Raw genomic sequence first — 17,988 nt, 5'->3', positions numbered from 1 at the left:
TCATCATACAAGTCAAAAAAGAAATTTACATTGGTACACTACTATTAACTAAACTCCAGAGTTTATTCAGATTTCACCAGCTATTCCACTAGTATCTTTTTAATTCCAGAATCAAATCGAGGATCCACTGCATTTAGTCATGTCTCCTTAGTCTCCTCTTTGTTCCCATCACCCTGGCACTAGAAAAGAATTGATCAGTTGTTCTGTAGAATGCATCTCAACCTGAGTTCTGTCTGACTTTTTCTCATGATTAGGCTGAGTTGTGGGTTTGGGGTATGATTTTCACAGAGGTGAAGTGTCCTTGTCATCACATATCAGGAGGTACCTGATATCAATATCATTTATCACTGGTGATGTTAACCTTGATTGTTTGGCTATAGCAGAGTGCCAGGTTTCTCCACTCTAAAAGTTAACTACTTTTTCTTTTGTACACTGTTTGGAAGCAAGTCAGTCAGTCCAGACAGAAAAGGAGTGAGGACAGTTAAGCTCCATTTCCTGAAGAGGGGACTATCTACAAATATTTTTTTGGAATTCTGTAATAAACAGCTGTCCATTTCCCAATTCATTCTGTGCACCTTGTAAAATCCTAGGATAGCTCAATTAATAAATTTATGTTTAAGTTTTGGCCCTTGGAGCTTTTTCAGTTGGATCCTGTGTCCTTTTAAAGTGACATCATTCCTTTGTTTTTATTCTGGTAAAATATAAATAAAAAATTTACAAAAATATAGAACGCTTCACCAATCTGCATGTCTTCCTTGTACAGGAGCCATAAAAATATTTCTGTATTATTCCAATTTTAGTACATATGCTATTGAAGTAAGTACCATTTTCTTTCTTTCTTTTCTTTTTTTTTTTTTTGAGTACTTGCTTGGTTTCTGAACCTGTAAATTGCTCCACTCATTCTGTGTTTTCCTTAACCCATACCTAGAATCAGCCATTACGTACTCCAAGTTACTTTTATTATATAGAGAGTGGTATGAGAAACCAGGATCTGGGTGCTGGTGGTTTTGGGGGGTCTTGGTTTTAATAATAGCTCATTTTTATCCATCTTCCCATTGCTCTAACTCAGTGGTTCTCAACCTTCCTAATGCCACAACCCTTTAATACAGTTCATGTTGCGGTGACCCCCAACAATAAAATAATTTTCGTTGCTACTTCATAACTGTAATTTTGCTGTTATGAATCGTAATGTAAATATCTGACATGCAGGATGTATTTTCATTGTTACAAATTGAACATTATTAAAGCATAGTGATTAATCACAAAAACAATATGTATATATGTTTTCCGATGATCTTAGGCGAACCCTGTGAAAGGGTCGTTCGACCCCCAAAGGGGTCGCGACCCACAGGTTGAGAACCACTGCTCTAACTGATCTCAAAAGATGTAAATTTCTGTAAAATAAATCACTGTATTCGTTTTACAGTTAAAATCTCTTATTCCAAATGCATGTTAAACTTATAAATTAGTCTTAATTTTCAAAAACATGTATTAAAATCTCCCACAGTTGTCCTCTAAGCAACAACTTCTTCCTTCTTTTATTTTAGGGGAATATATTTAGTTTTATGATTTAGTTGTTATAACTCTTATAGACTGTATTTTATAAAATGTGCTCCTTTATCCTGTTTAGTGCTTCTAATTCTTATTACCATTTCATTGTTATTAAAATTCTACTCATGTTTTCTTTTTGTTTGCATCTCTTGTGACAAATTGTTATTTTATGTCTCATTCTTGCAAACAACATAATATAGTTGGATTTAACCCAATCAGTTTGTCTTTTATTAAATTTATCCAACCTGGTCACAATTATTATAACAGCTAATAGACTTCATGTTCTCCTTTCATCTTACTTTATTAGCTATTAATTTTTATATTTGCATTTGTTTCCTCCTTTCCACTATTTATACTGGTTTACACAATTACTATTCATTGCCCCACCACCACCATTAACTTAACAAATGAATAGTTACCCTCCCTCTTTGGATCCTTATTCCAAATGCATATTTCTATTAATTAATGTTATCAAGATTCCAACTATTTCTTCAAGCAAGATGCTTTAATGCATCCCTAAAAAGATGAGATCTTCAAAATTATTTTACTCCCCAGCCACCCCTCACAACGCACCTCCCAAGAAAAGGCCTTAAAGAATCCTTTTACTTCTCCTTTTCTACCTCCCCAACACCTAGATTTTGCTGAAATACTATGAATATTTGGTCACAGATTATTTCTTTTCCTTTGCAGAGCATCTCTATTAGGAAAGTGGAATATGCTTAGCCTTAACTGAATGTCACTCACTTAGATTAATTGTCAAATTATAAATCATATATATTTTTAAAAATTTTAACCTCCAAGATTTATCAGATAATAACACTTCCCTACCTAAAATGCCCTGAAGGCTCAAACTCTTTAGATCATGTTACAAAGCCTTTGGGAATCTGGATCCTAGCTGACCTCACCAAAACTCACCTAATAACATTTTCTACTTTACTAATAAAGTTCCAGACATATGGGCTCTTCTTTCTGTTCTTTGAACATGCCAAACTCTTTCCTGCATTAATATATTAGTACCACCTCTTTTCTATCTGGAAGTGTCATCTCTATGATCATGGCGAGACTGACTCCTCATTTAGTCCTTAGTTAAATGTTAGCTTCACAGTTAAGTTTCCCAAACATGCAGTCCACACTGTCAACCTCTATCACATAATGCAATTTACACTGCTTTGCAGAGAACTTATTTTTTCATGTTTTACTTGTTCATTATCAGCTTGTGCCCATCAAAATTAAACTACAAGAGTGCAAGGAATTTCTCTGTTTTGTCCATCACTGTATCCTTTACCTAGAACATAGCCTGCTTATTGATAAATAGAATTTAAAAATGTGTATATTTAAAAGGCAGAATGTAATAAGAAGTGTATTTATCAGGTTGAATATTTGTATAAACATTGCTACACAAGGATAATAATGTCAAAACTGAACCATTGCCCATCATGAAGAGCCATTATACACTAATTCAAAATATTAATTTGTCAGTTGATGTACAAATATTGTAATTCAGTAATCTGAAAGGCACTGTAAACCTGTTTATATTTATTGATTGCACAGGTTGGTCAGAAATTAAATATACCTAGACTCTCTAGTCTGTTTACTGTCTTACTTTCTAGTCTATTTCTAGTGTTTTCATATTCAATCACCGTTTTCTTCACAAAATATTTTTTTATGTGATAGGACAAGTCATTTTTCCCTTCCCCCACTTATTCTTCTTTGAAAAAAAGTCTGTTTCTCTTCTCAAATATTTATTCTTCTAAATCAATCTTAGAATTGGTCAAATTTCTTGAAGTCCCTGAAATTTTGATTAAAACTTCATTAAGCATACTTTAAGGATTTTGTAATATATTATTTATATTACTATAAAGTAAACAAGTTTACATTTATATGCTATATTTAAGGTTAATACCAAATAACAAACCAAGAATATTTGCCTCAGATTACATTCTTTAGGTACTACATTTATAAAGTTACACATCATTAATTTTATTACTGGATATTTAATTTTAGTTGCTACTCTGAATGAAATTTTAGTCTTTTCAATACATACTCCAACTGATCAGAAGTGAATGAAAGAAAATTATTAATACTTTTAGTGTTGTAGCCTATCATAATGCTCAACTCTTACTAACATTTCAGATGACTTATAAATACAAAAAAATATATATCATCTGAATATAATTTTAGTCTCAAATACCTTGAGATAGCAATTTATAATGCTATTATATACTGGTATTACCTCCCTGCAAAACAATTTAGCAGTACTTATCAAAAGCATTAAAAACGTTTGTACTCTAGGCCAAAAAATCCTTGCCCAGAGCCCTATCTTACAAGATGCATTTAAGAAATTTATATACAAAGCTGTTAAACAATGTGTTGTATATATAACAGTGAAAAAGAACCAGAAATGGGCTGATGGGTAAATAAATTATGTATGATCAGGACAAGCTATTATGAAATCATTAAAAATCATCTTTAGAAGCCAACTTAATGGCAAGGAAAAAAATACTAGGACACACTGTTAGGTGAAAATTCAGAATACACAACTATATTTTTATTATGACTTCACATGTGCTTGGTATATTAAAAATTTATTAGAAATGCATCAAGATCCTAATAACGTCCTGACTGGTATGTGTCTCTGTGTCAGGACACATGCCCGGGTTGCGGGCCAGGTCCCAGGTTTAGGGGTGTGCGAGAGGCAGCTCTCATATATTGATTCTCTTCCTCTCTTTCTCCTTACATTTCTCTCTCTCTAAAAATAAATAAATATATTTTTAAAGATCTTAATGTAATTTTAAAAATAATTATAAAATCTCTAATTATAATACTTGTCTTTTCAAACACACCCTTTAAGTAAACATTTCTCATATTTCATATTTTTATTGTATTTTTTCATTTTTGTACCTTTGTGTTGTTTCAAAATTCTCTAAAATATGTACATTTTGACAATAAAAACTAACACATATTTTTAAAATGTTTATTTTGAAAATCACTATGTGCTTTAATTTGGGTCAATAGATTCTTTATCTAGGAAGAAATAGTTCTAACACCAGATTAAATATTCTAAATTCCTGGTGCTGACACATACACTGTACTCACAACCCGTCTGTCTATGAGTCAGAAATTTGAGTCATTCAAGCTACCAAAGTCACCCACTAGCAATAATTTTTTTGTTTGTAAGCTCTGAATCTTAACATTGTTATTTACTTATTATTTATTCCAGCTTAGTTTTACACTTAAAACACACCTCATTGTGCCCAAAATATAGTACAAATGGAAAAACCACGTAACAGATTACCTTCCACAAGAACCTAACTTTTGCTTATTAGATACACCATTTTCTTTCATAAATAAATCACTTAGTTCCAAGATTTACAGTCCCTCATATGTTAAGGGGCCTTATTACTCTAAAAAATGAGGGGAAAAATAATGTGGCTTAGTGTTCACAGAGGGAAAAAGGCTTTTGTGAAAAAATTTAAAAAGTGAAATTTACTGACACAACATTTCTTCTGTTTATCTCTGACAAAGCTAAACACAAAATAATTTTAGGTAAGGACCCAAAGAATTAATGGGCTAACTTCAACCTAATGGTAACTAGGTTGCCAAATAAATCACTCAAGTGTATTCATCCAAAGTATTTAGAAAAAGCTACTGCTGCACATCTGGTCCCTGGCATTAATCTTCGTACAAAAGAGTGAAAGAATTTCAGAATCTATTACTATGACAGAAATTTCAAATTTTACAGTGTATAAGTCAATTTTAAAAAATTATCTCATTTGTTCCTCCAAATCTCCTTTAAAGTTCAGCAAATATCACCGCATCCATTTTAGAGTAAGTTATATACCTACTGGTAATGCTGGTTACTTAATTCTAAACCTCTGACTCCTATCCAGTATTATTTCAATAGGAATGTAAGTAAACTCCAAGAGGGTAGGGATTTCTGTCTGTTACCAGAAGAGCACCTGGCACATAAGAGTAATTGATATACATGCTAAATTTATCATTGAATAAATTTCTCAACAGAAATATGCATAAAAAGCCAAAATAGTGGTGGTGAGGGGGATTAGTATAAACCCTGCATTCTGATAATATAACAGTAACTATATTTCTATCTATCTTATGGTATAGCATACAGGAAGGAATTTATTTGTATAAAACAAAATTCTGTTTCAATATGATTGCATCAAATTATTTAATGTATAGTCTTCAGCAATTTCATTAAAAACATCTTATTGATATCCTTTAAAATATATAGTACCTATGAATTAAAAAATTTAAGGATAAAAATGACTCATCTGACAAGAATAATTTACTCAAAAACATACACCACCTGAAAATTTTTCTTTCCTAGAAGACAGGTAGTAAAATATTTACACAATCCATTCATTTAAAACAAGTAATATTTGTGAAATATTTCAGAATTTTAAAATGCCTAAATCTACTGACAGGATAATATTTAAATTTATATCTATATCAAAACTTGGTGTATATGAAGATGGAAATACGCATTTTATAAAATTTTTTAAGATATACTCTTTGCCCTCTCTATACATTTAAACAAAATTATAGTTAAAATTATGTAAATAAAATTACAGAACGTTCCTTCTTTTAACCTTCACCAATTACATGAAAGCATTTATTTCATACAAGGGCTGTTAACCTGTTTTGGGGAGAGGATTCATAAAATGCTTTTGAAACTCTCAGGAAAGCAAAAAAAAATATGTACACACATAAAATATTATACATACATATATTGAACAGAGAAGCCATTCATATGGACATTTGCTTTAGAAGAATCACAACCATTTCACTATTCAAGAAATGTATATTCTTACAAATTTGTTTCCATATTACTTACATTAGTCAACATTTCTTCTAAAGAATGTGTTTGCCATTGTTGTTACAAAGGGAACAAACAGTAACCATAAAATTCTGTCACAAATTTTTCGGTCAGAGTAAGAATACATTTAATGTTAAGAATTTTACCTCCAAGCTTCAGGTATTCTAATTCCATTTTCCCCCTTACTCTACTGAAGTGTAAAATATAACAAGAAATATTTTAATAATGGAACTGAAATCAACGACTACTAAGGCATTGAAACATTCAATTTTTAAAAGGAAAGTAGTCACACATCAGTATAAATATATAATAACCACTCATGGAAAAATATATATTAAGAATTATGATGAAACACTACCCACATAAATCAAGTATCATGTGCTATTAATTCGTTCCCTTTTATTAAAATAATTACTAGCTTTAATGATGAATCTAATCAATGGATATTTTTCAAAGCATATAAATCATTTGATATTTACTGCTATATCCATGCTAATTTCATCAATATTAAGCTTACCTTTCCTTTTGGTCCAGACTGCTTAAAACATGAAAAAGAAAAAAAATGTAAGAGGCAAGACCTCATTTTTGATATATTATTGTAGTTTTAGCAACTGTAGTCAATAAGGCAAAACTCTAATGTGACTAATTTATTTTAAACACATGATATATGTTACATACTATGTTCTGAATCTTGTCATATATATAAATTGTTTTCCAGTTTTTGTCAATACAGAAAATACTTTATATCTAAACACATTTAAGGAAGAAAAAGAATTTACAAAGATATGAAAAATTACTGAAAGCTTTATTTAACCATCCAACATTTGAGGATATGTTATTTTAGAGTAGTTATACAAATAGTCTTCAAGGAATAGTATAATTTCATGAAAGTTATAAAATTTTTAATGGTTCCAATCCTGTTTATTAGATGTGATTAGTTGCTTCTGAGTAAGAAAAAAAATTTTTTTTGAGATTCAAACTTTTGCACCAAATCCTAAGTATATGGTTTGGGATATAAGGAATGGCCTAGGATTTACAATCATGGCCTCTAATCGTAAGCCCAATGTATAAAATGTCGACCTTTCTCCACAATTCATAGAAAATCTAAAAAGCCATCAACATCAATTATGAGTAATATTATAAAAAATACTCAATTTAAAATAAGATATACATTCCAAAAATATTCCTCTTTCTTATCAATTAAGCTAAATATTCAGAACTAAGCAAAACATAGTTTACAAAATCCTTAAGTCCCCATACTAACTCGTGTATTCCTATCATGTGGAGCATATAAGTAAAATATCAATTTAATCCTAGCAAAATAAAGAAATATGGTAACTTGGTTTAACAAAAACATTGAAAAGAAATATTAATTTTTAAAAAATATCTAAGAAAAAGAATTATTATAAACTTACATAATGCTTTATTTCAGATTTTACCTTTGCTATTTAAAATATGGGATAATCTGTATAAAATAAGTTTTATGTTGTATAAATGACAGAAAAATGAGAAAGTATTATTTTTACACCCCTATTAAAGTGAAAATGTAAACATAAAAGCTTAAATATTTACTTACATATTTTTTAATGGAATTATATTTGTGGAAAAGGAAAATGAATACCAATAGTTAAGTATTAATACTTAATCTAGCCATTTCCAACTCAACACTGTTATGCCCAATAAGTGGGAAGAGTTTAGTACTCTCTTGTTTTTCTTGTGTGTTTTTAAACTCACCTGTAGAGAATAAAAGAAAGAGGTAGAAGACCTAGTAGCAGTAGAAGAAAAAAGTTTGGTTCTTTCAGTAAACCAAGGGAGTTAGAAATAAAACAAAACAAAACAAAATAATATATGTATACCCATGCCCATTTATTATGATATATCTAATTTATAAGTCATGGTACTTCTATAAGATTCCTCAATATGTGTTTATTATCAAGTCCTGCCCTAGAGGAGTTTATGTTTTTAAAAAAAAAAACCTTTAAAAAATGGGGAGAGAAGCCTAATTAGTAATGTAGGACTTTGTAATAAGGTCTACATACATTTTTCTGGCACTATATCATTCCTGAACTAGTGTTATATTAACTAGTGCTCTCAAAATTAAAGAAAGAAAGAGGGAGAGAGGGAGAAAAGAAGGGAGGAAAAAAGACTAATTGATTCTATTATCCATGACTTGATTTAGACTTAAAAATTCTTTCACGCCTGGCTGGTGTGATTCAGTGTATTGCGCACTAGCCCGAGAACCAAAAGGTTACGGGTTCAATTCCCACTCAGGGTACACGCCAAGGTTGCAAACCAGGTCCCCAGCTGGGGGCATGAGAGAGGCAACCACACATTGATGTTTCTCTCCCTCTTTTTCACCCTCTCTGCCCTTCTCTCTAAAAATAGATAAATAAAATCTTAAAAATTCTTTCAAAGTACTGTTTTCATTAATGATTAAATCTTGTTTATTCTAGGAGCCCATTTTCCCACTTACAGTGTATATGCTTTTGTAGAAATTCCTTTCCCCTATGGGGCTTACATGTTTTTTTACCTATCCTTAATAAAAAGCAAAAATGAAAAGAAGTAAAATGTAAATAAAACATAAACCAGTAAATGTGCTCTTGTAGCAAGTCTGATTATAGTTAGGGGTGAAAATGGAATAGAGTTTATACACTTTTTAATTTCTGCATTTATTTTCTCCATACCAAAATACTATCACCCTCCTCCATCACTATTAGTGTATAAACAACTCTTTTAATATGAATTAATGTTTGAAACAGCAGTAAGAAAACAGACTAGACTTGTAATCTGACCTGATACTTAAACAATCTTCATCCCTTTTAGATTAAAAAGGTATGACATACTTGTTCCCGTATCTTACTAACAAATTATTCAAATTGCAGGTCTGACTTACTTAAGAGAAATGTTACACCACTCACCCCAAGAAGAATAGACTATATGTATGAATTACCAACTGGTGGCATTTTCTTTAATTTCAAATTAAGAATCGAGAGAAGAAAAATTAGGAGAAGCTATAAAAGCCAATGACCTCATCCTCATCTGAGGCCTGCACTAATTAAAACCAATGAGCTATAGCAACCATCCTTTCTTTATGATGTTGAAGATGTGGTTCCTACTGCACAGTGTTCTCTTTTAGCTAGTACACTCAATAGCTACTTTAACACACTGTATATCTCTACTACTGAAGGTACTATGTAATCATTTGTTTACTTGTCTTTCTGATCTCTACCTTAATCAAATTGGAGCCTCAAGGCATGGACTTTGTCATATTCATCTTTGACTACATTGTACCTCATCTATGCCTGGTTTGTAGTATGAAATGAATGCTTTTGATGGAATAAAATTGAAAAAACTTTCGATGACTTGTCTTTGTATTTAAAATCTTTTTAATGACAGTATACTGCAATAGGAGGAATAAGAAATGCTTATTCTGCAAATAAAGAAATAAAAGTAGAATCTGTCCTGCTGACATGACTCCTCAGGTTTTCCTGATTGTCCCTAGTTGTTCTTGTCAAGTATTTTCACTGAGGATTGTTTCTTTAAATACAAATTAACTCAGATTTTAGTTCTTTTTTTTCTAAAGAAACAATATTTTACTGGGTAATACCAGTTCCTTTTATCAGAATATAATCTTCTATGCAGATGAGAAATGGTACACATGCAAGGTATAATTGGCACTGAGACTAGAATAAAACAAAACATAAAGACTTCTGGCCAAGATGGAAGTGTAGGCAGACATGCTCCATCTCCCTTCACAACTAAGAAGGAATACATTTGCCTCAAAATATGTAAAAATCAATCAGAAGTTCCAGAAAATTAAGCTGAAAGGAAGACCAACTAAGAAATAAAGAGGAAATACTCATCTAGACAGGTAGGAGGGGCAAAGCGAGGGCAGAGAGGAAGTGGGGCGGTGTACCCGTGCCAGCAGCACAAGCGGCACCCAGGTGGTGACACCGGAGGCAGTAACACCTGCACCAGCAGCAGTGGCAGCACAGTGACTAGGGCCAGCCGGTGGAAAGCACAGTCACACATTGGGAAAGTCAGGAAAGAAACCTGAGGAACTATCACAGCCCTAGACCAGATAGAGCAGCTCAAAATTCCGTCATCGGGGGAAAATAAAGCCACGTGGCAACTGAATGCGAAAACCAGTGGGGATCGGGGTAGCAGACAGAGCTCCTGATCCCTCAGCAGAGTCCCTTTGCTTGGTGGAAAGGGTGCAAGTGCTGAGCAAGTGGCATTGTTCTCTCTCAGACAGCTCCCCCACAACATGGGGAAATAGGTCACCTAAGGTTCTGCCCCTTACAATGTAACAGGTACAACAGCCCTACCCAAGATGCAGAGGCAAACACAGGAGGCTGTCAAGTTGAGGAGACAGAGATGTATGGCCCAAGAGGGAAGAGATTAAGGTTCCCGTGGGAGAACGGAGCAACGAAGAGATAGCCAATCTAACAGATGCACAGTTCAAAACACTGGTGATAAGGATGCTCACAGACTTGACAGACAAGATTAAGTATGACAGGGAAGAAATGAAGGCTGTACCAAGTGAAATGAAGGAAAAGCCACACAAAACCAATGGTGAAGGGAAAGAAACCAAGGTTCAAATCAATGATTTGGAACATAAGGAAGAAACAGTCAACCAGTACAGAAGAAAGAAACAAGAATTGAAAAAAAACGAGGAGAGGTTTAGGAACATCTGGGACAACTTTAAACATACCAACATCCGAATCATAGGGTTGCTGGAAGGAGAAGAGGAAGAGCAAGAAATTGAAAAATTATGAAAAAAGATCATGAAGGAAAACTTCCCAAATTTGTTGAAGGAAATAGACATACAAGTCCAGGAAGCACAGAGTGTCCCAAACAAGCTAGACCTGTAAGGAGGACTACACCAAGACACATCATAATTAAAATGCCAAAGGTTCAAGATAAAGAGAGAATCTTAAAAGCAGCAAGAAAAAAGAAGAAAGTTACCTACAAAGGGGTGCCTATAAGACTATCAGCTGATTTCTCAAAGAAACTTTGCAGGTAAGAAGGGGCTGGCAAGAAGTATTCAAAGTGATGAAAAGCAAGGCCCTACAACCAAGATTACTCTATCCAGCAAAGCTATCATTTAGAATGGAAGGGCAGATCATGTGCTTCCCAGACAAGGTAAAGCTAAAGGAGTTCATTACCACCAAGCTATTATTATGTGAAATGTTAAAGGGACTTATTTAAGAAAAAGAATATCAAAACTATGAACGTTAAAATGACAACAAACTCACAACTATCAACAAAAGCTAAAAAATAAAAACAAAAACAAACTAAGCAAACAACCAGAATAGGAACAGAATCATTAGTATGGGTATCATTTGGAGGGTGCGGGAAGAGGGTGAAATGAGGAAATGGTGCAGGGATTAAGAAGAATAATTGGTAGGCTCAAAATAGACAGGGGGAAATTAAGAATAGTACAGGAAAGGGTGAAGCCAAAGATCTTATATGCATGACCCATGGACATGAACTAAGGGAGGTGGGATTGCTGGAGGGAAGGGGGATAAATGGGCGGAGGGGAGAAAAGGTAAAAGAAATTGGGACAACTGTAATAGCATAATCCACAAAATATACTTAGAAATAAAAAAAGGAAACTAATTTCCAGACTAAAGTCATTTTTTTAACACTGCCAATGAGGAAAGAAGGGATGGAGAGAACAAGTCACAGTGCAAATAAATCCAAACTAATAGATAACTTCAAAAGCAATAATAATTTTGGTTGTGGAATATATCACTTGATTATAAATCAGTATTTCAACTTAGAGTACGTTTTCAGAAAATCAAGAACACAGATGCTTATCAGTAATGAAGTTTATCCTTGTTATTTATTCTCATTTTTGTCACATGTAGGTCAGAGAGCTTGATTTGTTTGTGAACTTTATAGTAGAGCAAGCCAATTTATGGTATGTGTAGCAATCTCTCTTTTTAGTTGAATTTCTCAAATATTTTATGTAAGAACTATGATAAAAATAATATATTTAAGCAAAAAAAGGTTTTTTCACTCTCCTAATATATGAGAAAGATTTAAGGTTTTTCAGTAAAAAATATATGTTACAGCAAATCTATGTAAATAGTAAACATAGCAAGGGTTTCTAAGAGTCAGAACACTGTTTCTGAATGAGTAGCAGTCTAGATGGTATTTTTAAATAATGAAGAACAGCATCTAGCATGTATACCAAATCTTTAAATTTTACCAGTTATAAAAAATTTTATGCAACAACTCATAATGCAAGAAATAAACATATTTAATTGTTAGAGTCTAAGAATTTCTTAGTCAATTGATATTGTCTGAGAACTGAAATTTTATAACCATTTTTTGATGGTTATGAAAAACCTCAAAAGCATTTAAAACACCAAGCTTTCCCCAGTGTTATTCACATTAATTCAAGGTTCGTGTTCGTGTAGTACTCTTAAAGGCAGTGAGAAAATCCAAATCTTTTAAACTACTAAAACACAAAATTTTCTCAAATATTTAAAACTAATAATGTGATTTATTTTGATGCTATAAAATCCTATAAACCTTATAAAGAAAGTAAGGTAAAAACTGTAGGTTTATTTATTAGAGTTAAACTTCCAGCTGAAGATTTGTCAAATGCTGTAAGTTCAATGACCTAAAAAATTTGGGTAATTTAATTAAATAATGCCATAGAATGGCTTTTAAAGTTTCTATTTACAGAATGTGATTTATTCAAAGTCAATATAAAATAATAAAATTCTAGGACATGAACTACTTCAAAGACATGAATATATTTTAACATACAACAGAAACAAAATTTCACAAGAAAAAAAATGGTTTTAAAAAAATAGTGAAATAACTCTTATTGAAGGGGATGGTATGTATATATTAAACAAAGGCAATTAGAACCCTTACCTTTGGGCTGCCGTTTTTACTGTTGGTATCTGTGTATTATTAGCATGATGAAAACATCTACCATCAATGACAGTTCCAGAACATAATGATGCATTTGGTGTATTTTCACTGCAAATTCAAGAAACAAAGTTAACAAGAGATAATTACATACACATATGCAAAGTACATTTTTAAAAATCTGAGCACATGAACAAAACCACTTAAAAAATGATAGGTAAACCCAATTGGCCAAGTTAAATTGTCCATTAGTAGTATTATCCACTTTCTGAATTTGTCTGAATGTTTCCATTCATGAAAGAAGATAAAGAGTAGAACACTAGAATAGAGATCAGGAATCCTAAATGAATGCTTTGTATTGTAAGACTTCCAATACATTAATTCAGATATATTTTTTCTTATTTTCTATTTAGGGACTGTTTATAAAAAATGTTAAACTATGAGTATTAGTTTTCTTACATGCCAAAATAAAAAATTTAATTATTAAAAAAAAAAAATACCGAGTCCTAAATTCTACTTCTGATTCTCCCATTGACTCAAAAGTTACTTAGCCTTTATGTACCTCAGTTGTCTGTCTATAAACTGACAAAGTAGAAACAAAATAGTGATTTTCAACCGTATTTCTGGGAGATGTTAACAGCCCAATAAGACCAGTAACAGGAGTTCACTAATACAACCACTAAGAAAGTTGAGTTGTATCTAAAAGAGAAAAATTTTTAAAAATCCCTTATTGAAATAATCCTGACAAGACTCCCCTAAATGAGACATGAGTATCTATGCAACAATGCCCTCTACTTCTAATATCATGACCAAGATTTTACAAACTACATGAAAGGAAACTCATCTTATAAAATCCTCATCTACTGAAATTTCTCTTGCAATATTTTTCTTTAGAACCAAGAAATCACTAAAATCAACTCTATTCCTAAGATTCAAAATCCACACACTGGGACCACTCTGCTTCTTGGCCCTACTGAAAAAACGTGCAAAGAAAGGTATAGGTTGGGCCAGCTGGCCACAAAGATAGTTTCAGTGTCAAAGCCTTTATATTTTCTGTAGGAATGTGTGGTGAAGTGCCTATACCTTAATTTCTTTTTGTTGCTCAACATGTTAAGTCCAATTGGATTGCCTTTTAAAGGTTTTAGATTTTCAGTCTTGTTTCGTCTTGGACATGTCTTCCAGGAATCACCAGAACCAGCAGCAACAATTTCAGATTTACGATTTAACTGGGAAAAAAAATCCATAAATGAAATGTTAAAGACAATAACTATTTGAAAATCCATTTATAAAAATGGTAGTAAAAATATACCAGCTATTAGGGAAGGGAAGGAAGGATGGCAGTGGCATGTAAAGTAATTCAACTATAATACTTTTTTCCCTAAATACAACAAAAATATATAGAAACATGGGTATTTATATTATTTTCTTTCATTTAAATATCTCTAAAAACATTTGAGAAAATGAAAAGACAAAAACAGAAGGGATGAGGGTAGACTATCTTAGCTGTTTCCCAAGAGTAAAAAAATAAACATTTCCCCTGCTTAAGAGACCTCACAGTACAGCCAAATATGGTATAAGATGTTGTTTCAACTTATACAATGACTTTCGCCTTAGCATGAAAGTTTCTATATGAACACAAAAACCATGATGTCTTCTTTATACTTTCATTGTTGCAAATGATAATATAAATGGTCAATTACAATCACTTTAAGTAGATCACAGTATGACATCAGAATGGCCCATTCCTTCAGAAGCTCTTCAACAAAGAAACCTACTTTTATAACATCCATTGCACAAGACATTTAAAAGCTGCTTTCTTAGGGATAATTTACCCAAAACAAGATTTAAAAAATCATTCTTATACCCTTTCATTGTATTTTTGAAACAAGTCTAATTTTTTTTTTTACTTTTACAAGAAAATATAGTTTTAAGATAGCAACTTTGCTCCCTCCCCCAGTTATCGCTATAGAAACCTAACAGTTGCCTGAAAAAATATCTGCCACAAAAAAGTCCTAAGGAGAGAGTTCACTGTGCAAGTACCTTTATTGTTTTTAGGTATATCTACATTACAAAATTCAAAAAAGAGCCATTTTTGACATGCTGCTTATACTTTCTGCTCCTTAAGATATCTCTTTACTTCCTAATCTTCTAGAGCCATGTACTTCAGACTCCTTCACTTCTTCTGGTAGTTACTGGCATATTAGGTAATGCAGACCAATCTTCCCTCTAGTCTCTGAACACAACTAGAAAAGCTGAACAAATTACAAATTTAAAAAAAAAAAAAAATGGGTTTCAGGCATCTGAGGGCTACCAAGGGAGTGAAGTATTAAGAATTAAGATCAGGGACAAGAAAACTTAGAAATCTGAGCCCAGATTCTTATTTTTCCCTGAGACACCTTTTGATTAGGAAGATGCAGTTGAAAGGCTGAGAAGCTATGCTGAACTTCCAACAGACTCAGAGAGGAAAGGAGGCAAAAAGTGGAGTTCAAGATCTATGAAATATGAAGGGCCTTATAACCAACCAGCTCAAAATTTGGATTAGGACTACAGTCCATGAATAAGAGTGAATCAGAACTGTAACAGTCCTCTCAGATTGAAATCCAGCTTATAATCATCTCAACTTCTAATTCAATTAAGAGTAAATAAAAACCTGGTTCAAATCAGAAGTACCTGGGTGGTGTGTTAAAACAAACTGCAATGTCTGACCCTTACAGTTTATTCTGATTCAATAGGTTGGGGATGGCCCTGAGAACAGGCATTTCTAACAAGGACACAGGTGATGTTGATACTGCTAACCAGGGGACATTTGGAGAACCACTGGATTAAGGTGATTTGAGATTCCTAATGCTCCTAGTTATTAGCCAAAACTAAACATATATCCCCCCTAGGTGAAGATAATATTGTCAACCTCAAATTATCTCTGATTTTTCATATGCAATAGCTACCATTCCATAAGCAGGCTCATCAATACCAAAGGAAACAACAGAAAATAGAAACAGAACTATAGGGGATAAAAATAATGGGGTTATCACATTCTTTCATTTCCATTATTAGAGAATACAACCATTTCTGCATTTTTTTTTAGAGGAAACATAGTGTTATTGTGGAAAGGTAACGATTTAGAAATCAAACAGGTCTGTTGTCCCTTTCTAGCTACATAATTTTCCATGTAATCATGGGGTTATTTCATGCATTAACAAAAGATATATATACATAAATGGACACTCCCTGGAATAGACAGATAGGATTTTTTCAGTAGCTATTAGATCTTGCTCAATTATAAAGACATGTATCTACAATTAGAAAACCCATAAATTATTTTATCATAAACAAGTGGTCATTAAGCTGCATTCAGCCAAAAAGAAATTGGGCCTATCCAGTCATTTTGATCTAGGCCTATTTCCCTGTTATTATTTTTAATGACCTAAGTCATGTTTCTTAAAGTGTGGTTGCTAGATAAGCAGCATCATTTACATCACTTGGGAACACTTTAAAATGCAAATGATCAAGACCCACTCCAGACTTCCTAAATCAGAAACTCAGGTGGTAGTCAGGCATCTGTTTGTGGAACCTTCCAGGTGATTCTGATGTACACTAATGTTGGAGAACCAGGGGTCTTGGTGATTTTGATATACTGCGACAAGGTCCAGTAAATCAAAAAGTCCAGCCATTCTTAATATAAGGAGAACAGTTTGCACAACATCAATGTAACCTGGAAGCCAAGGAGAGTGGACTGGAATGAGCATGTGTGAACAATGACAACTTCAGAGTACTAGTCAGTGGGGGAGTAGACACCACTGAGTTAGCACGTGTACTGGGTTGCCATCACATTCAAAATGACTGAGCAAGCAGAAGAATGAATCTGCAGTAAATTTTGCATTAAGCTTGAACAGTCCTCTGTGAAAACTATTCAGATGATTCAGAAGGCTGAAGCTATGTGCAACTGGTGATTGGCAGCTTCATCACAACAGCATGCCCTCTCACGAGTCACATCTCATGCAGAGTTTCTTGGCAAAACATCAAATCACCCAGGTGACTCAGCCCCACTACAGCCCAGATTAGGTGCGCTGGGATTTCTGCCTTTTCCAAAAACTAAAATCACCTTTGAAAGGGAGAGGTTTCAGACTGTGGATGAGATTCAGGAAAGTACAACAGGACAACTGATGGCAACTGGAAGAACTGTGTGATGTCCCCAAGTGTCTACTGTGAAGGGGACTGAGGCACCACTGTCCTATGTACAATGTTTCTTGTATCTTGTATCTTCTTCAACAAGGGTCTCTATTTTTCATATTATATGGACAGACCTCGTATATCATTTAAAGAATCACAGAAGCAAAAAGTTTCCATTAAAGACTGATTAGCCCTGGCTGGTGTGGCTCAGTGGATTGAGCATCGGCCTGCGAACCAAAGGGTTACCAGTTTGATTCTCAGTCTGGGTTGTGGGCCAGGTCCCAAGATGGGGACGTGCGAGAGGCAACCACACATTGATGTTTCTCTCCCTCTCTTTCTTCCTCCCTTTCCCTCTCTCCACCACATGTTATTTAAACTTTACTGAAATCCTACCCCTGTATGAAGATTGAGCTTAAAAAGCAAGGTAACTTCTACAAACTAGTTAAATGAATTTGAACAAAGACTGACTTGACTCTTGTAAAATACAGCATAGGGAACATAGTCAATAATATTGTAATAACTATGTATGGTGTCAGGTA

General features: G+C 33.2%; 1 protein-coding gene and 1 non-coding gene across 2 annotated transcripts in view; both read right to left on the bottom strand.

Moving 5' to 3' along the window:
- SENP6 (SUMO specific peptidase 6) overlaps window positions 1-17,988 on the bottom strand; it is a 110,883-nt gene that overhangs the window by 61,992 nt on the left and 30,903 nt on the right. The window contains exons 4-5 of the mRNA XM_090282677.1: window positions 14,363-14,505; window positions 13,283-13,390 (exon numbers count right to left, since the gene is read on the bottom strand). Of these exons, the coding sequence (XP_090138803.1) occupies window positions 13,283-13,390; window positions 14,363-14,505 (251 nt within the window). The remainder of the gene's footprint in view (window positions 1-13,282; window positions 13,391-14,362; window positions 14,506-17,988) is intronic.
- On the bottom strand, window positions 719-824 carry LOC150007334 (U6 spliceosomal RNA). Its single transcript, XR_016512085.1, has one exon. It is a non-coding gene; the product is annotated as a U6 spliceosomal RNA (small nuclear RNA).

The sequence above is a fragment of the Furipterus horrens genome, unplaced genomic scaffold, assembly GCF_987537825.1.
Source record: "Furipterus horrens unplaced genomic scaffold, mFurHor1.1.pri manual_scaffold_6, whole genome shotgun sequence".
Classification (NCBI taxonomy): domain Eukaryota; kingdom Metazoa; phylum Chordata; class Mammalia; order Chiroptera; family Furipteridae; genus Furipterus; species Furipterus horrens.
This window is presented reverse-complemented; position numbering and strand designations above follow the sequence as displayed.